At 43.3% G+C, this 21,211-nt stretch overlaps 1 protein-coding gene across 2 annotated transcripts in view; it reads right to left on the bottom strand.

Moving 5' to 3' along the window:
• The window catches only part of cacna2d3a (calcium channel, voltage-dependent, alpha 2/delta subunit 3a), a 950,991-nt gene that overhangs the window by 748,599 nt on the left and 181,181 nt on the right, over positions 1-21,211 (bottom strand). For both annotated transcript variants that reach the window (XM_072582307.1, XM_072582308.1), the window contains exon 3: positions 3,605-3,721. In XM_072582307.1, the coding sequence (XP_072438408.1) occupies positions 3,605-3,721 (117 nt within the window). The remainder of the gene's footprint in view (positions 1-3,604; positions 3,722-21,211) is intronic.

The raw sequence follows: 21,211 nt of genomic DNA, 5'->3' as shown, positions 1-21,211 counted from the left end.
TTGTGCTGCAAGTAAATGTGACTGGGAAACAAACAAGAACCCTGGAGCGGCATGTTGGCTCAGTGGTTAGCATTGCTGTCTCACAGTGCCAGGGATGCAGGTTCAATTCTGGGCAACTGTCTGTATGGAGTTTGCACATTCTCCCCATGTCTGTGTGGGTTTCATCGCACAGTCCAAAGGTGTGCTGGTCAGGTGAATTGGCCATGCTAAATTGCCCATAGTGTTAGGTGCATTAGCCAAGGGTAAATATAGGGTAGGGGAATGGGTTTGGGTGGGTTACTCTTTGGAGGGGTGGTGTGGACTTGTTGGGCCAAAGGGCCTGTTTCCATACTGTAGGGAATCTAATCTAATCTCACAACATGGGAGAGAATAGGCTCTAAGGCTCTTAAATGCTGCACCAAAGATCTTACTGGAGAAAGTAGAAGGAAGGAGAGCTGTCCTCTATTCTCAGCAAGCCCTATAAACACATAGGTATGAGTAAGAGGAAGTATGTGGATGCAGTGCTGCTGGAAGGTAAATGAGTTAACATGCGTGCTCAAGGTCAGCAATTGCATCTTCAAATAATAGATATCCCACCAACTATACCAGTAGCTTCAAATCATCACGCTCACACACTTCCAGCTATTCAGTCATAATAGTTATATCACACAATAGACTGCACACATTCACATACATCCCTCTCTAGTGTATGACAAGGTGGTGCATAACCTTGCACAATAGAAGCAGCAAGAGCTAACCGTGTGTTCTAACCCGACAGAGGAGACAATGTTAACCATTGCTGAGACCTTTGCCAGTAGCAGAGACAAAACGTTTGAAGATGGTGGTGTACTCATATCAAATCCACTCTTGGCAGATCCCATTTGCCGTTCTTTCTATGATTTCTCCTGATTTATAAGCAGCAAATAATGTAAACATTGTTTTTTCCATTACCTCCACAACTTCACTCTTGTTGTTGTGGTTTTGTTGTTTTGTTTTGTCATTTTGCTTTCAGAGAAAAGCAGTCTAGCTGGTGTGTGGATGAATACCAAGAAGACGTGATGGTCTAATAAAGAAGGCACAGCCCCACAACTTTGTGTTAGAGTGGCAGTATTAGTTCAGATACATCGGCTGTATCTTAGCAGTGAGATCCGCACAAGGTGACATTGACCATGAATGCACTACAGTCAGATATTGTCAATGTACCATTATAGTATCAAATATGTTGTAAAGAAGGCTAATCTGTATTTAAAATAAGGACAGAGAATTCTATGATATATCTTCCAGAAGTCACATGACTACCCTTGTGAATTCGAACCCAGAATGTGGTGATCTCAAGAAAACATCACAAGAGAGCTTTTGAAATTCAATGAACATTTCAAAGAAAAAAAAGAAAAATTCCTTGACCATACCTCTCTGCAAGTGTGAATGGTTCTTCCTATTTTACCAATAACCCAACAGGATGAGTGCCATCAAACGAATTGCCGAGACAGTTAGACATTAATTGTTTTGACTAAAAGACAATGGGTGGATCTGTGCCTAGACCTAAGCCAACCTAATACCAAAAATCGAAGAACGACATAACAGTTTAGATTGAACAAACATTTTAAAGTTTTAATCCATTTAACAGTCTAGTTGTGAGCAACTATTTTGTGTAAAAACCATGAGAGAGACATGTTGAAGCAATCATTGCTTCTCAATACAGACAAAGGAGAAAGAATTTCAGGCCTGCTATACTGAATCGAGCAGTCAAGAGTCGCAACCTGAAGCACATAAAAGCAAAACAGAGGAGTCTTCATTTACTTTTAAGACCTGTTTTGCTCAGTCCACCTGTGAGAGCAACCTCCAATTATTTGATCAGAAGACATCACAGCTGATGGACTCTGACTTCAAAGTTTCAACCCCTTCACTTTGGATAAGGAATCTTCAAGCAAATAACAGGCCTACAACAATCTTCAATACTGATCTTACTTTCATCTTTATAAGAATCTTTTATCCTTACCCTACATTAGATCTTTGTATGTGTATTTTGGCAAGAAACTCTGTCACCTTTATTTAAATAGCATTCCGTAATAAATTAACCTTTTACTTTGATGAAAGTATAAAATTGCTGCTGGACATTTTAAACTGAAACACACGAAAAATAAAAGAAGGCTACAATTGAACTCATACAAATTCAAAAGTTCATGGATCACTCTGAGGACATGTGTGGCATAGTCGAGACACACAACACAGGGATGAATGATGCAGATGCCAGAGGAGACTGCACACTGCAGATGACTCACATGAGAACTTCAATTTGGGCAGGCAACAAAAGGATGATGGGCATGTACCACTGCAGTTTCACAGCATTACTGACCAATTGCAAGCACATACAGTATTACAAGTAGCTATGCTCATCTAAAAGAAATTATTTTAGTGAGGTTGCAATAGGTATTCATTCATACTTGCAGTCATTTCATCTCACCAGAAAAGAGAGGCTTTACTGCCAGGGCCTCTGAAGAGGATATGCAACACATATTTTGAAAGCTTAGAATGTGCATTAATTGCCTTATAAAATTAATATATTTCATATTCAGATGTAGCTTCTGGGTAATTCCAAGTAGAAGGATTACATTCTTATCAGCAGAATGCAGATTCAGTTTTCATCAGTCATGTGAACAGTGTGCTGCCACTGTGCCATCTTATTAATTTGATTCTTAAGTTTAATTCTGTTAAATCATTTAATGGTCTCATAAATAAAGGCATAACAGAGCACATCAAACTAGTTCACACACCCAAGTCAATGTGAAAATTCCAGAATTGTCTCTAGCCCTGGATAACCACATGTGCAATGCGCATAAGCAGCAGAACTTTGAAAAGCAGTTGATAAAATACAATTAATCCAGATCCTTAAAAGTAATAGCTTGGAGACGAAAAGCACACGAATTACGTGAAATTCATAATTCACTTGGTCATCCTTAACATAAGTATAGTATTGAATTCTGGGCACCTGCCCTTTAAGACAGATGTGCAGGTATTAGAAAGAGTAAAGGAAAGATGTATAATCATGATTCCAATGAAGAAGGACCTCGGTTACATAGATAGATTGGAGAGGCTGAGACAGTTCCCTTTGTTTGGAGTGAGTAGACAGGGACAAAATGTTTCTATTAGCTGAAGGACTGAGAACACTTATTTCATGTGATTGACAAAATAACCAAAGGCAACATGAGAAAACTTTATTTTAACAGAGAGTGGGCAGGAGCGAGAATGAGGGTGATACAGGTAGGTTCATTCGAAGCCTTCAAGAAAATTTTGATTATTATCCGAATAGAAAACAAATTCAGAGCTTGAATGTAAAGTCAGGGGTTTGGGAATCTAGAATTAGCCAAGTTGCTCCTGCAAAGAGCTGGTTACAGATACACTGGGCAGAATGCCCTCCTCCTATGCTACAACCATTCTCTGATTCTTGGTGTGCGCTAGCACTGAGGAAAAGGTTATCTGCCACAATTAATAATTCCAAAAAAATATCTTTGAAGGTTTTCATGACTGAAAATATCTTTACAATGGAAAATGGAAAGAAAACTGGGTTATGATACAATGCACCTTGTCATAAAAATTGTTCTATATATCTTGGAGATGTACTTACTCTTACTGCTTCAGCTTTATTGCGAAACATTCTTTCCATATCCTTTGCGAGTTTTTTGACAAGCTGGAGACCATCTATTTCTTGAACAGAGACTGTTTTCTCATGTTCCTTATATTTCTGTAAAAAGCAGTGAAAGGTGATTGTTAAAAGAATTTATCACTATTCTAAGCTAATAGGCCCTGGGAAAATAAAATGAATTTAGTTAGACAGAACTTAATCACCTGCTAACCTTCCTGCATAATTCTGACTACAACAATGAATCCACTTCAAAACTAGTTCATTGGTTGTGAAATGCATTTAAATGTCCTGGAATTGTGAAAGGAAATTTATAAATGAAAGTTAGTTCTTTCATTGATGTAAACCATGTAATTACTGCAATGAATTATGTTCTAATATATTTGTATCAAAATTTTCTCTTCAATGGTGGCATTAGTTATTTGATAAATGAGTTAATTCCTCCTTTAAGGAAATAAAGAATCTGAATTTAGTATTTCTGTAACATCTAGTATACAGATCTTCTGGAATTCTGTCACCGAACTGCACGAACTTCTAATGCACAAACAATTTTTTTTAATCCATTTCATGTAACTGACTCCCTTTTCTTTTGTGTGTGGAGAAATGCACCATCAGAAAGAAACAAATCTAAAGCCAAGCTAAGAAAATATAAGGCATATTTAACTGGACAAACAACAAGCTATGTTATATATATTATGATAAGACCCCATATGAGGTTCATCAATTCCTTACGGTTTCAAGTGGGATACACCGAATAATTTAAACTCCCAGGTGAGAAGGGATGGATTGACTCCTCTTCTTTGTTGACTCACCTCCTCAGCTGCAATGGAGTTAATTTTAAAAGGATCCCATTGCCTTTGATCACTTTTCCCCAGACCACAGGAACTTATGTTTTAAAAGCAGCCAATTTATCCTGGATTGAATTAACAAAATGGGCGAAAGAGGAAATGCTAACGCAGCATGCATATCAATTATATTAGAAATATGTGGTGAGTCCAAAAAGATAAAAGTTAACTAAAAGCATTGCATGAGTCAATCTTTGAATTGTTTGTTGTCACAAAGCTAGTCCCTTTTTTTTGAGGAACTGTTTCTTGACTGAAAGATACTCTGCCCTTGATTTTTTTTCAGAGGGGTAATAAACCCGGCCGGGCTCTGATCAGTCTGGTTTGGTACAGATATTAAAGGATTTTGAGAGACCTTTTGTTTATATGTAAACAGATGAGACTTCAGGCCAAATGGTCATGTTTTATAAGTGACCTATAGAATGAAAGGGGAGTGGTCAGCTCTCTAACTGAGCAGTTTAGTTCAGTCCAGAACTGGATGGGAGTTCAACAGTGAGCTAAATGGAAATGCTCTCTTTTGCCCTTCTAACTTCAACCTGTAAGCATCTGACCCTTTTTTGTACTGTTTTTTAAAGGAGGCTTGCTTATTGTGGCTGTTGTGTATATTTGAAATGGTATAATTACATCTAATTTGGGTAGACTGAATTCTACAGGGGTTCTTTATTCTGTTCTTTGTGAATAAATTTTTTATCTGTTTTAAATCTGGTAGTCAACCTCGTTAACTTAATCCAGGTAATTTTTGCTGTATACTTACTGAAACAAATTGCAAAGTTATGGTCTGGGCTGCCTGCTTAAGGATGTTTTGAGTGGTCTGGCCTAGTCCATAACATTGTGAAAAGCAGACGAGACTATCTATGTCCATTACTGGTTTGCACTGGTAATGCTGCTGTTGGAAGTTGAACGGTCGATTTTTGAGATTGTAGTTCAGTAGGCTGATTGAAGATTCTTTGTCCTGATTCTATTTTTAACTGGTTTGCAACTTAATGGCTGCTCTCAAACTGTGACTTCCATAGCATATTCAATACAGTCGAGTTCACAGGAGCCTTACAATAACACATGAAAGTGTTGAAGCTCTCTTTTAATCCTTTCTTTTGCATATTTCTGTTAGGGAAAACCACAAAGAGTGTTTGCAAGACTTGCCTGTCTGCCTGGGTCAGGGAATAGTCAGCCCCCTCACTATTTCAAGTCACTGTCTCTTTCTGTTTGAAGTTTCTTTGACCACTTTTAAGTGTTACACTTCACGAGCCAACTACTGATTTTAAAACTGAATGTGGAGGTGCCAGTGTTGGACTGGAGTGGACAAAGACAAAAGTCACATGATGTTGGGTCAGAGTGCAACAGGTTTAATTGAAAACACAAGCTTTCAGAGCCTCACTCCTCCTTCTGGTGCTAGTGAGAGAGGATGTATCGGGCAAAAAAAAATCAAAGGGTCATACAACTGATGCGAACGTATTAAACAAACATGGAGGGCTATTAAGTCTTTAATCAGTTTGAGAGTCATAGAGATGTACAGCATGGAAACAGACCCTTTGGTCCAACCCGTCCATGCCGACCAGATATCCCAACCCAATCTCTAGTCCCACCTGCCAGCACCCGGCCCATATCCCTCCAAACCCTTCCTATTCATATACCCATCCAAATGCCTCTTAAATGTTGCAATTGTACCAGCCTCCACCACTTCCTCTGGCAGCTCATTCCATATACATACCTCTCTCTGTGTGAAAATGTTGCCCCTTGGGTCTCTTTTATATCTTTCAGCTCTCACCCCAAACCTATGCCCTCTAGTTCTGGACTCCCCAACCCCATGGAAAAGACTTTGTCTATTACCCTATCCATGCCCCTCATAATTTTGTAAACCTCTATAAGGTCACCCCTCAGCGTCCGACACACCAGGGAAAACAGCCCCAGCCTGTGCAGCCTTGACGTATCACTCAAATCCTCCAACCCTGGCAACATCCTTGTAAATCTTTTCTGAACCCTTTCAAGTTTCACGACATCTTTCTGATAGGAAGGAGACCAGAATTGCACACAATATTCCAACAGTGGCCAAACCAATGTCCTGTACAGCCGCAACATGACCTCCCAACTCCTGTACTCAATACTCTGACCAATAAACGAAAACATATCAATCACCTTCTTCACTATCCTATCTACCTGCGACTCCACTTTCAAGGAGCTATGAACCTGCACTCCACGGTCTCTTTGTTCAGAAACACTCCCTAGGACCTTACCATTAAGTGTATAAGTCCTGCTAAGATTTGCTTTCCCAAAATGCAGCACCTTGCATTTATCTGAACTAAATTCCATATGCCACCTCTCAGCCCATTGGCCCATCTGGTCAAGATCCTGTTGTAATCTGAGGTAACCCTCTTCGCTGTCCACTACACCTCCAATTTTGGTGTCATCTGCAAATTTACTAACTGAACCTCTTATGCTCGCATCCAAGTCATTTATGTAAATGACAAAACATAGAGGACCCAGCATCAATCCTTGTGGCACTCCACTGGTCACAGGCCTCCAGTCTGAAAAACCCTCCACCATCACCCTCTGTCTTCTACCTTTGAGCCAGTTCTGTATCCAAATGGCTAGTTCTCCCTGTACTCCATGAGATCTGACCTTGCTAATCAGTCTCCCATGGGGAACCTTGTCGAACGCCTTACTGAAGTCCATATAGATCACATCTACTGATCTGCCCTCATCAATCTTCTTTGTTACTTCTTCAAAAAATTCAATCAAGTTTGTGAGACATGATTTCCCACGCATAAAGTCATGTTGACTATCCCTAATCAGTCCTTGCCTTTCCAAATACATGTACATCCTGTCCCTCAGGATTCCCTCCAACAACTTGCCCACCACTGAGGTCAGGCTCACTGGTCTATAGTTCCCTGACTTGTCATTATCGCCCTTCTTAAACAGTGGCACCACCTTTGCCAACCTCCAGTCTTCCAGCAACTCATCTGTGACTATCGATTGTACAAATATCTCACCAAGAGGCCCAGCAATCACTTTTCTAGCTTCCCACAAGAGTTCTCAGGTACACCTGATCAGGTCCTGGGGATTTATCCACCTTTTAACCATTTCAAGACATCCAGCACTTCCTCCTCTGTAATCTGGAAATTTTGCAAGATGTCACCCTCTATTTCCCTACAGTCTATATCTTCCATATCCTTTTCCACAGTAAATACTGATGCAAAATATTCATTTAGTATCTCCCCCATTTTCTGTGGCTCCACACAAAGGCCACCTTGCTGATCTGTTCTCTCCCTAGTTACCCTTTTGCCCTTAACATATTTATAAAAACCCTTTGGATTCTCCTTAATTCTATTTACCAAAGCTATCTCATGTCCCCTTTTTGCCCTCCTGATTTCCCTCTTAAGTATACTCCTACTTCCTTTATACTCTTCTCAGGATTCGCTCGATTTATCCTGTCTATACCTGACATATGCTTCCTTCTTTTTCTTAACCAAACCCTCAATTTCTTTAGTCATCCAGCATTCCCTATACCTACCAGCCTTCCCTTTCACCCTGGTAAAAACAATGACTGCAGATGCTGGAAACCAGATTCTGGATTAGTGGTGCTGGAAGAGCACAGCAGTTCAGGCAGCATCCAAGTAGCTTCGAAATTGACGTTTCAGGCAAAAGCCCTTCATCAGGAATAAAGGCAGTGAGCCTGAAGCGTGGAAAGATAAGGTAGAGGAGCTTACTTTCACAATCAGGACTCCCGCCCACCTTCCGAGGACCCCTTCGCCCACTTCCAACGCACTGCATCCACCTGGATACCCCGCGCTGGCCTATTACCTGCCCTTGAATTCTTCATTTCCAACTGCCGCCAGGACATTAACCACCTCAACCTGTCTACCTCCCTCCCCCACTCCAACCTCTCACCCACACAACGTGCAGCCCTCCAATCCCTCTGCTCCAATCCTAACCTCACCATCAAGCCAGCGGATAAAGGGGGCGCACTGACCTCTACACCACGGAAGCCAAACGTCAACTCGAGGACACCTCTTCCTACTGCCCCCTCGACCATGACCCCACACCCCCATCACCAAACCATCATCTCCCAGACCATACAGAACCTCATCACCTCAGGAGATCTCCCAACCTCATAGTCCGGGAAACCTGCACTGCCCGGTTCTACCTCCCCAAGATCCACAAGCCTGACCACCCTGGCCGACCCATTGTCTCAGCATGCTCCTGCCCCACTGAACCCATCTCTACCTACCTCGACACTGTCCTATCCCCCCTAGTCCAGGAACTCACCACATACATTCGAGACACCACCCACGCCCTCCACCTCCTCCAAGACTTCCGTTTCCCTGGCCCCCAATGCCTTATCTTCACCATGGATATCCAATCCCTCTACACCTCCATTCGCCATGACCAGGGCCTCCAAGCCCTCTGCTTTTTTCCTCTCCAGACGTCCCCAACAGTACCTTTCCACCGACACTCATTCGTTTGGCCGAACTGGTCCTCACCCTTAACAATTTCTCCTTTGAATCCTCCCACTTCCTCCAGACCAAAGGGGTAGCCATGGGCACATGTATGGGCCCCAGCTATGCCTGTCTCTTTGCTGGCTACGTAGAGCCCCACATCATGGCCACTCCCACAGCCACTTCCGGCCCTCACATCATCGCTGATGCCACATGCTCAGTGACTCCCGCCACCCCTACTGCCATGATCACCAGCGCCACTCACCTGCATTCTGCTGACATGCCCCCCACAGACCCCACTGTCACTATCCCCTCACCCCAGAACCCCGAGGGCAACATCACCCCAGCTCATGCCTCCACCCCCATTCCCCCCACCATCACATCCACTCCAGGTACTGGCTCCGACCCCACTCCCAGCTCCACACCTGCACCAGATCCCAGCTCCCGGCCCTGCTGAGTTTTCACCATCCCTCCAGACCTCCCACTCACTGAGGACAAACGATCAGTCCTCAGCAAATGACTCACCTTCATCCCCCTCTGTCCACACATCAATGAATTTAATACACGATGTGACATCGAACAATTCTTCCGTCGCCTCCGCCTCCGAGCTTACTTTCACAATCAGGACTCCCGTCCACCTTCCGAGGACCCCTTCGCCCACCTCCAACACACTGCATCCACCTGGACACCCCGCACTGACCTATTACCTGCCCTCAACCTCTTCATTTCCAACTGCCGCCGGGACATTAACCGCCTCAACCTGTTGTCCCCCCTCCCCCACTCCAACCTCTCACCCTCACAACGCGCAGCCCTCCAATCCCTCTGCTCCAATCCCAACCTCACCATCAAGCCAGCGGATAAAGGGGGCGCAGTGGTAGTCTGGCGCACTGACCTCTACACCGCTGAAGCCAAACGCCAACTCGAGGACATCTCTTCCTACTGCTCCCTCGACCATGACCCCACCCGCCATCACCAACCCATCATCTCCCAGACCATACAGAACCTTATCACCTCAGGAGATCTCCCACCCACAGCTTCCAACCTCATAGTCCGGGAACCCCACACTGCCCGGTTCTACCTCCTTCCCAAGATCCACAAGCCTGACCACCCTGGCCGACCCATTGTCTCAGCATGCTCCTGCCCCACTGAACTCATCTCTACCTACCTTGACACTGTCCTATCCCCCCTAGTCCAGGAACTCCCCACATACGTTCGAGACACCACCCACACCCTCCACCTCCTCCAAGACTTCCGTTTCCCCGGCCCCCAACGCCTTATCTTCACCATGGATATCTCATCCCTCTACACCTCCATTCGCCATGACCAGGGCCTCCAAGCCCTCCGTTTTTTCCTCTACAGACGTCCCCAACAGTACCCTTCCACTGACACTCTCATTCGTTTGGCCGAACTGGTCCTCACCCTTAACAATTTCTCCTTTGAATCCTCCCACTTCCTCCAGACCAAAGGCGTAGCCATGGGCACATATATGGGCCCCTGCTTTGCCTGTCTCTTTGTTGGCTATGTAGAACGGTTGATCTTCCGTAATTACAGAGGCACCACTCCCCACCTCTTCCTCCGCTACATTGATGACTGCATTGGCGCCACCTCGTGCTCCCGCGAGGAGGTTGAGCAATTCATCAACTTCACCAACACATTCCACCCTGACCTTAAATTTACCTGGACTATCTCTGACACCTTGCTCCCCTTCCTGGACCTCTCCATCTCCATTAGTGATGACCGACTTGACACTGACATTTTTTACAAACCCACTGACTCCCATAGCTACCTGGATTACACCTCTTCCCACCCTATGTCTTGCAAAAATGCCATCCCTTATTCCCAATTTCTCCGCCTCCGCCGTACCTGCTCCCAGGAGGACCAGTTCCACCACAGGACACACCACTTGGCCTCCTTCTTTAGAGACCGCAATTTCCCTTCCCACGTGGTTAAAGATGCCCTCCAACGCATATCGTCCACATCCCGCACCTCCGCCCTCAGACCCAATCCCTCCAACCGTAACAAGGACAGAACGCCCCTGGTGCTCACCTTCCACCCTACCAACCTTCGCATAAACCAAATCATCCACCAACATTTCTGCCACCTCCAAACAGACCCCACTACCAGGGATATATTTCCTTCCCTACCCCTTTCCGCCTTCCGCAAAGACCGTTCCCTCCGCGACTACCTGGTCAGGTCCACACCCCCAAACAACCCACCCTCCAATCCTGGCACTTTCCCCTGCCATCGCAGGAACTGTAAAACCTGCGCCCACACCTCCTCCCTCACCTCTATACAAGCCCTAAAGGAGCCTTCCACATCCATCAAAGTTTTACTTGCACATCCGCTAATATCATTTATTGTATCCGTTGTTCCCAATGCGGTCTCCTCTACATTGGGGAGACTGGGCACCTCCTAGCAGAGCACTTTAGGGAACATCTCTGGGACACCCGCACCAATCAACCACACCGCCCCGTGGCCCAACATTTCAAATTCCCCTCCCACTCTGCTGAGGACATGGAGGTCCTGGGCCTCCTTCACCGCCGCTCCCTCACCACCAGACGCCTGGAGGAAGAACGCCTCATCTTCCACCTCGGAACACTTCAACCCCAGGGCATCAATGTGGACTTCAACAGTTTCCTCATTTCCCCTTCCCCCACCTCACCCTAGTTCTAAACTTCCAGCTCAGTAACTGTCCCTATAACTTGTCCGGACTTGTCCTACCTGCCTATCTTCTTTTCCACCTATCCACTCCACCCTCTCCTCCCTGACCTATCACCTTCATCCCCTCCCCCACTCACCCATTGTACTCTATGCTACTTTCTCCCCACCCCCACCCTCCTCTACCTTCTCTCTCCACGCTTCAGGCTCACTGCCTTTATTCCTGATGAAGGGCTTTTGCCCGAAACGTCGATTTCGAAGCTCCTTGGATGCTGCCTGAACTGCTGTGCTCTTCCAGCACCACTAATCCAGAATTCCCTTTTTCACCCTGACAGGAATATACTTTCTCTGGATTCTCGTTATTTCATTTCTGAAGGCTTCCCATTTTCCAGCCATCCCTTTACCTGCGAACATCTGCCTCCAATCAGCTTTTGAAAGTTCTTGCCTAATACTGTCAAAATTGGTCTTTCTCCAATTTAGAACTTCAACTTTTAGATCTGGTCTATCCTTTTCCATCACTATTTTAAAACGAATAGAATTATGGCCGCTGGCCCCAAAGTGTTCCCCCACTGACACCTCAGTCACCTGCCCTGCCTTATTTCCCAAGAGTAGGTCAAGTTTTGCACCTTCTCTAGTTTGATTGATTAATACGTAAATCCCAGAATTTATTTCAACTCATTGCCCTGAGATAACTTGCCCACACACCCACACACAGATATATGCATCTATGGGGTGAATTTGCAATTGCAGATATGTTCTATTTTGTTCAAAAAAGCATACAATCTGTAGACGGTCAGTCAGTCAATGTGACATTTTATAAATTCCCACATTAGAAATAAAACCAGTCTGACTCCAGGTTAAGACACAGACAGACTCTAAACAAGGCCTCACACCGAAAATGCATTGTCGGACCTGAGATGATAAAACCTTTATACTGATAAAACCTTGTTATCTCAGGGCAGTGACTTGAAAGAAATTCTGGGATTTACATATTAATCAATCAAAACCCACATCTGCATTCTAAATGATTAAAGACTTAACTGCCATCTAGGTTTGACTGACAGTGCATATCCAAATGAACATTAGTAGATGGCTTTTGTAGATGGCATGGGTATAAGGGATGCTGGTGAATTTCGAGCCATCCCATAGGAGTGAATTATTCTGGGAACACCACAGGATAAGAATGAGCTGGAATCAGATGTGTGCTGCTGTGCCATAGGGTGAGGGAGGTAGTTCATGAGCTGAGTTTGATGAGATACCTGGTAGAAAACTCATTTCTAGGAAACAGATTTTGGAAAAGTGCAGAAGCCACAGGGTAGTCATCATGGGTGATTTCAACTTCCCAAATATTGATTGGAAGCTCTTTAGATCAAGTAGACTCGACGGAGCGGTGTTTGTGCAGTGTGTCCAGGAAGCTTTCCTAACTCAGTATGTAGATTGTCCGACCAGAGGGGAGGCCATATTGGATTTGGTACTTGGTAACGAACTGGGACAAGTGATGGGCTTGTTAGTGGGTGAGCATTTTGGTGATGGTGACCACAATTCTGTGACTTTCACCTTGGTTATGGAGAGAGATAGGTGCGTGCAACAGGGCAGGTTTTACAATTGGGAGAAGGGTAAATACGATGCTGCAAGACAGGATCTGAGGAGCATAAAATTTGGAGCATACGCTGTCAGGGAAGGATGCTGTTGAAATGTGGAACTCTTTCGAGGAACAGATACGACGTGTCCTTGATATGTATGTACCTGTCAGACAGGAAAGAGATGGTCGTGTGAGGGAACCTTGGTTGACGAGGGAGGTTGAATGTCTTGTAAGGAGGAAGAAGGAGGCTTACATAAGGTTGAGGAAACAAGATTCAGAGCATTGGAGCAATACAGGATAGCCAGGACGGAGCTGAAGAAAGGGATTAGGAGAGCTAAGAGAGGGCATGAAAAATCTTTGTCGGATCAAGGATAACCCCAAGGCCTTTTATGCATATTTGAGAAACATGAGAATGACGAGAACGAGGGTAGGTCCGATCAAGGACAGTAGTGGGAGACTGTGTATTGAGTCGGAAGAGATAGGAGGGGTCTTGAATGAGTACTTTTCTTCAGTATTTACAAATGAGAGGGACCGTATTGTTGAAGAGGAGAGTATGAAACGGACTGGTAAGCTGGAGGAGATACTTGTTAGGAAGGAAGATGTGTTGGGCATTTTGGAAAAACTTGAGGATAGACAAGTCCCCCGGGCCTGACAGGAGATATCCTAGGATTATGTGGGAAGAAAGAGAGGAAATTGCAGAACTGTTGGCAATGATCTTTTTGTCTTCACTGTCAATGGGGGTGGTGCCAGGGGACTGGAGAGTGGCGAATGTTGTGCCCCTGTTCAAAAAAGAGAATAGGGATAACCCCGGGAATTACAGGCCAGATAGTCTTACTTCGGTGGTAGGCAAAGTAATGAAAAGGGTACTGAGGGATCGGATTTATGAGTATCTGGAAAGACACTGCTTGATTAAGGACAGCCAGCACGGATTTGTGAGGGGTAGATCTTGAGGAAGGGCTTATGCCTGAAACGTCGATTCTCCTGTTCCTTCGATGCTGCCTGATCTGCTGCGCTTTTCCAGCAACACATTTTCAGCCCTGATCTCCAGCATCTGCAGTCCTCACTTTCTCCTCGAGGGGTAGGTCTTGCCTTACAAGTCTTATTGAATTCTTTGAGGAGGTGACCAAGCATGTGGATGAGGGTAGAGCAGTGGATGCAGTGTACATGGATTTTAGTCAGGCATTTGATAAGGTTCCCCATGGTAGGCTTATGCGGAAAGTCAGGAGGCATGGGATAGTGAGAAGTTTGGCCAGTTGGATAGAGAACTGGCTAACCAGTCGAAGTCAGAGAGTGGTGGTAGATGGTAAGTGTTCAGCCTGGAGCCCAGTTACAAATGGAGTTCCGCAGGGATCAGTTCTGGGTCCTCTGCTGTTTGTAATTTTTATTAATGACTTGGAAGAGGGAGTCAAAGGGTGGGTCAGTAAATTTGCAGACGATACGAAGATTGGTGGAGTTGTGGATAGTGAGGAGGGCTGTTGTCGGCTACAAAGGGACTTAGATATGATGCAGAACTGGGCTGAGGAGTGGCAGATGGAGTTCAACCCTGTCAAGTGTGAGGTTGTCCATTTTGGAAGGACAAATAAGAATGCGGAATACAGGGTTAACGGTAGGGTTCTTAGTAAGGTGGAGGACCAGAGGGATCTTGGGGTCTATGTTCATAGATCTTTGAAAGTTGCCACTCAGGTGGATAGAGCTTGTAAGAAGACCTATGGTGTATTCACGTTCATTAGCAGAGGGATTGAATTCAAGAGTCGTGAGGTGATGTTGCAGCTGTATAGGACCTTGGTAAGGCCACATTTGGACTACTATGTGCAGTTCTGGTCGCCTCATTTTAGGAAAGATGTGGAAATGTAGAGGAGATTTACCAGTATGTTGCCTGGAATGGCAAATAGGTCGTACGAGGATAGGTTGAGAGTGCTAGGCCTTTTCTCATTGGAAGGGCGAAGGATGAGGAGTGACTTGATAGAGGTTTATAAGATGATCAGGGGAATAGATAAAGTAGACAGTCAGAGACTTTTTCCCCGTGTTCAACAGAGTGTTACAAGGGTACATAAATTTAAAGTGAAGGGTGGAAGGTAGAGGGGGGTGTCAGGGGTAGGTTCTTTACCCAGAGAGTGGTGGAGGCATGAAATGTGCTGCCTGTGGGAGTGGCAGAGTCAGAATCATTGATGACCTTTAAGTGGCAATTGGATAGGTACATGGATAGGTGCTTAAGCTAGGACGAATGTTCGGCACAACATCGTGGGCCGAAGGGCCTGTTCTGTGCTGTATTGTTCTATGTTCTATGTTCATTAGGCCTTATGCTGAAAAATGCTCCAAAAACCTTGATGCAATGCACATCTAGCTAAAAATGATTCAGTGATATACAATTTTGACAAATTCATTGTCATGTTTAGTGGTAGCTGTTGATTTCTGACAATAGCTTAAAATAACCTTTTTTTAATTTTTCATTCAATGAATGAAGGCATCACTGGCTGGTCTAGCATTATTGCCCATTCCTAATTGCCCAGCAGGCAGTTAAGAGTCTGTAGTCACATGTAGGTTAGACCAAATAAGGATGGAAGTTCCATTCCCTAAAGGGCATTAGATGGGCTTTTCCCCAACAGTTAACAATGGATTCATGGTTGCCATTGGCTTTTAATTCCATACTGTTATTGAATTCAAATTCCACCACTGGCTGTGGCAGGATTTAAACCCAGGTCCCCAGAACATTACTGGGCTCTGGATCAACAGTCCAGCGATAATACCATTAGGCCATTGCCTCCATGATACATGAACAAATAAAATCATTAGTTTTTTGTGTGCTTTGCTGATCTGTGACTCATAACATTTTCCAGCTTTTCATAATTAACAAACAGGCTTGACCAGGTTATCTCCAGCATGAGGGACAAAAAAACATTTGTAACGTTTTAAACGAAATGGGCAATTTTCATTGAATAAAAACTTCAGCTACATTCAAAATTTTCTATCCAATATTTTAAATATTTGACAGGTGTCATCCCACACCAATTCTTAATTGCCTATACAGCAAAAATAGATCATGCCAGATGCAGCGTTTAACTTACAATCTCTCTTAATACAATTTAATTCTCACCAAGACTTTACAGCAGATTTTGAGTCTTCCTACCCTGAAGTGGACAAGAACAACATGCCCAAAATGTACTGCTCCTTCCTGCCCTAGCTCAGAAGTGCCAGGATTTCTTTTCTGGCTCATTTATATGGCCCACAACATCCTTCTGCACTGCACAGATCTTTAACAACATTTATCATCAAGAAGAAACATCAGGACAACTCAAGGCAAGGGATGCTACTTTCCAACTCATTTGAGTGATTCCCTTTGACATGCAAATACAGCAGCTCCATGAACCAGAAATCAGAGTTACTGAAAGAGCCTGCAATTTGATAAAAGAAATTTTCCTTCATTTTGGGGAAGTGGGAGTTCCTGAATCAAGAATTAGGAAAATCATTTTTCTCGCATTTCTATTTCTTACAATGATCGACTTACATGAGTTGATGTCAGTTCTTACAATTAAATGTAAAGTTCACGAACAAGAAACAGACAGCACAAACTTCTTTTGGTTAGTTGTCCAAAATATTGTTGTGTCATAAATATTCCAAGTTTGTTATTGACCTCATGAAGCAAACCTAATAATCCACTACACATGATTGATAGTAACACTATGTATGGTCGAAAGAGTATGCATTGTTTGTTTAATGATTCTTTTAATCGTATAATACATTAAATTTATAATAGAATTCAACACTTCTGAGAGATTTATAATGTTGCTGAGATGGGTTAAAAATTGATACATATCTCTAATTATTATGCAGTTCTTTCAAAAGTCATGTTAGCTGTGTTAACACCTATGGCACTTTGAAGTCGTCTTGTCAAATCACTATTGTCCATAAAATATGACAATCTATTCAGAAGTTCAACACATATGCAGTTTTGAAAAAGTATTCACACCATGACCGAGTTTCAATTCTGTGTAACCAAATATAGGCTTTGAATAAATTAAATTCAGGCCCTGTGGTCTCCGAACAAATGTTCATTACTGACTATTTTCCTCCCAAATCTTCTTCTCTAATATGCTCCTCAGTCTTTTCCCACTAACTTAGACAAATTCTCCCAGAATTCTACTTGTTCCCTTCTCTGCTCTGTTGATACAAGTGCTTTTCCTACATTCAATCGAACCCAATTTATTCCAGTGTTTAGGATTCCCCATTGCATTCACCAATCTGATTGTATATTCACAAATCCAGTCTGCTCATGTATAATAGCTGAATCATTGCATCATAATCTATATACTCTTCATTGGGATGATAAAAAATGTTTATTTCAGTCAAAGATCACTTTCTAAAACTCTCACAATTTTGAATAAGATCATCCACCTCTCAAGCAGAATCCTTCGTTCATTAATTGATATTATAGCACAACAAAATGCAACATTAAACCATTATCCTGATTTCTTCTTAGATTTTTTTTTAATATTCCATAAACTGTACCAGAATGTTACCAAATAATCTCTACAATATCTTAACTCAGCATTGAAAACTAATCTACTCCAGAGTGGAGTTTTAGTATCTTGGTGATTCAAACTCTGAGTAAAACTATTTTGTTTAAATGTTCAACCTGATCTGTCTGCCTTTTCTCCTAGAACTCTCAGGGTGCAACTGAAAAAAGTCATATCTGTTCTATCACAGAAATCTGCAATCCCATCACAGCATATAATTGTGTATTGAATGATTCCAGACTATTTGCTTCCATTACTCCACAGAGAAAAGCCCTTTTCACTGTCCTCCATTGTGTTGTTCATTGGAATTATTGCAAGGAAAACAACTTCTTGACATTTGTCCTGGACTCATCTTTCACATTTGACATTTAACTTAAGATGATGCTTCAGATCTATCTTTTGTATTGTGCCGAGTATCTAACATACATCTATAACATGACCTTGTTTCACATGCTCTTAAAATTGAAGGAATCACAATTTTTTGAGTCGACTTCATATTCAGTCTTCTGGCAAGAGGGCATCAGCATTGTGAATTGTTTCCAAAGGTTAAGTGTTTCTTGCGTGTCTCAGTGACCAGAATGTGTTACAGTCTGGTGACAAGACGGTGAATGGTTCTTATTGTTACCCAGTCCTTGTTTGGCGACAGCAGAAATTTTTTTGTGCAAGTACAGTTCTTTTCAAATGATCAGTGAGTACTTACCAAAGTATGTACTTTATGTACAGTGATGATGAAAGAACCAATAGGACAGGTTTCCTTGAGTTGATCAAAGGAAGTTTTCTTTATTAGACATCAAACGTTCTAAACAGAGTACTCTGATTTCTATGTGCACACTCTGACAGTTCACACATGCAAACACAGATTGCTGTTGGGAAGTTGGCCAAATTAGAGTCCATGAAAAGTCAATAATATATGGTTTTATAGTTTTGTGACAACTGGCTTCAGGCTAAAATTTGATCATTTCGCCAGTTCTGAGTTAATGATATGTTTGTTTTTCAAGTTGCACTTTCCCAATTTTGCCTTGCTTAAGTAGAATTTATCAATCTCCATCTTAAAAAATTCAATAATCCTGCCTCTACTGCCTTCTGAGGTAGAGAGTTCCAAGTCACACAACCTCTTAAAGAAAATCTTCTCCTTACTAAATATTTTAAAACAGGGCCTCTGAGTTCTTGTTTCAACTTATACAAGTAAATATCTTACCAATGTCCAACCTGTCTAGACTATTCAGGATATTTTACAATTCAATCAAATCACTCCTCAATCATTTAAACTCTAGTAGTTAAAAACATAGGAAGTTTTTACTATCTGTCCAACGGTTCCCTCTGAGGTAACCTGCCTCTTCCAGGTATCAATCTAGTAAATCAACTATGAACAGGCTCCATCCTCCAACCCCTTTCAGTGCTGAAAAAATGGTCATATCAGATTCAAAACATTATCTCTCTTTCACTCTTCACAGTTGCTGATAGACCTGCTGAATTTCTCCAGAATATCCTGTGTTTGCACTTTCACAGGTCCCCACCCAATCATTTACATGAGTTAGTACCTGCCTCCCCATTCTCCCAGTCCCTGACATGTGAGGTAAGTGTGCCCAGAAATTGAGTTATACTCTCCCACCTCATACCCATGGTACTCCTGATTGTGGACAAACTCTCCTCCTATGTGTCACCCTTTCCACCAATGCTTTACTATAACCCTCTTTGACAATTATTGTTGCCCCCTCCATCAATATTTTCATGACCTCCTCCCCCAGACTGCAGCCCAATTCAAAGATTCACAAGTCTGATTCCTTCAGCATTGTGCCATCTTTCCCTTCCCACTTCTTTTCTTCTTGTTTCTGTGGACTGATCCCAATGAATCACTATTGCCCATTTCCTCGGTCGACCTAAGCAGGCAGCTCTGGATGATAAGTTCCCAGACCCCTGACTAGAGGGGTTGGACTTTATCTCCCAGACTGGCTGCTATGGCGCCATAGAGCTGACCGTGACCCACTTCCTGGACTGCAGATACAGACACATGACCAACACTCTGACCTGATGTCTGACCAAGTTTCTAGACAGGTATTGGATACTACCCTTCACTTATTCTGCCAGGACTACCAGGCTGACAGTTGCCTCCATGGACTTTGGTGAGGACTGTTCCTCCAAGACTTTGAGATGTGGTTGACATGTTGACAATGCAGTATCTCTGCCACATAAATTGCTGCCGCATTGTGTAGGTGTGAGACTCACGTGCACACTGCTGTACAGCAGAGTGCATGCCCCCTTGACTGAGGGCTGCTGAGCAAGTTGTGTGACTGCACTAATTGGCACAGTAAGGCGTTGATGGTGCTAGCATGCAAATAAATGCTAAGTGAGTGAATGCTACAAAAGTAAGGGATCTGCTTCAAGGTATAACCTGGTCCAATCTGTGAGCTAGGTGCCTGGTCATGTACACTGTGTCCTGGCAGCAGCCTTTAATAGTTTCTGTTGCATTGGGCATTGCAAATCTGTATTTCCTGAGTGTTCTGTAAGTACATCAAGCCACGAGAGGTTTGACATTGGTTGCTGATGCACATGAATGAGGAGTTCCCATGGATTCAACTCTGAGATGCCACTTGGTGCTGAGCAAAATGGTGACTCCTCACAGCGAGCAGTGAGCTGGACTCACCAGGTACCTGCTCAGACTTTCATGATGAGATTTCTAGATCTCTAATTTGCTTGGTACATTTGGTAAGATAGGAAGCTGAATATTAAAAAGGCAAGATAGTAAGTCATTTTGCAAGATGGGAAACCCTTAATTGGCAACTTGCTACTACCTGGCAAGAAAATGTGCCTCAACGCTCACCAAAAGCACAAAAGATGTGCTCTCATGCATTAGTAGACTCCTTATCTATGGGCCAGGAGGCTCATTTTCAGATCAGACAGAGGTGTGTAATAATATCTCTGAACAGGATAATTAGAAAATATCTAAAAGATGGAACAAAATGTTGCAGGAAAAGCTCTGCAGGTCGAGTAGTATCTGTGAACAGAAATCAAAGTTAATTTTTCGGATCTAATGACCCTTCCTCAGGACTGATGGTAGCAAGGAAAATGTCAGTTTATATGCAGCAGATAGGGTGGGGGAAGGGGGAAGGAGTAAACGACAATAGGGATAAAGCTCAAATAGAGTGAAGAATAGTTGGACAGACAAAGGAGTCGATAACAATCTGGCTGGGAGGGTGAATAGCTGTTAATGGACACTGCTAATGGCTAACAGTAGGTAGTGTGTAATGGTAGACTATATGATTACAACGTCTGGTGTGTGGGGTAGTGGGCTAGGACATGGGAGAGTTCAGGCCCTAAAATTATTGAACTCAATACTGAGTATGGAGGGATGCACAGTCCCCAAACAGAAAATGAGATGTTGTTCTTCCAGCTTGCATTCAGCTTCACTAGAGCACTGCAGTAAGCTCTGAATCAGAGATGTTGGTCAGGGAACAGGGTGATGTGTTAAACTGGAAGTTCAGGGTCTTTTTTGCAGGCAGAACGTAGATGTTCAGATACTTAAGTCAGTGCAAATGCTAGTTGGAGCACAAGGTCCAACTTGT

The sequence above is a fragment of the Chiloscyllium punctatum genome, chromosome 12, assembly GCF_047496795.1.
Source record: "Chiloscyllium punctatum isolate Juve2018m chromosome 12, sChiPun1.3, whole genome shotgun sequence".
NCBI lineage: Eukaryota > Metazoa > Chordata > Chondrichthyes > Orectolobiformes > Hemiscylliidae > Chiloscyllium > Chiloscyllium punctatum.
Note: the sequence above shows the minus strand (reverse complement) of the source record. Positions and strands in the feature narration are given on the sequence as shown.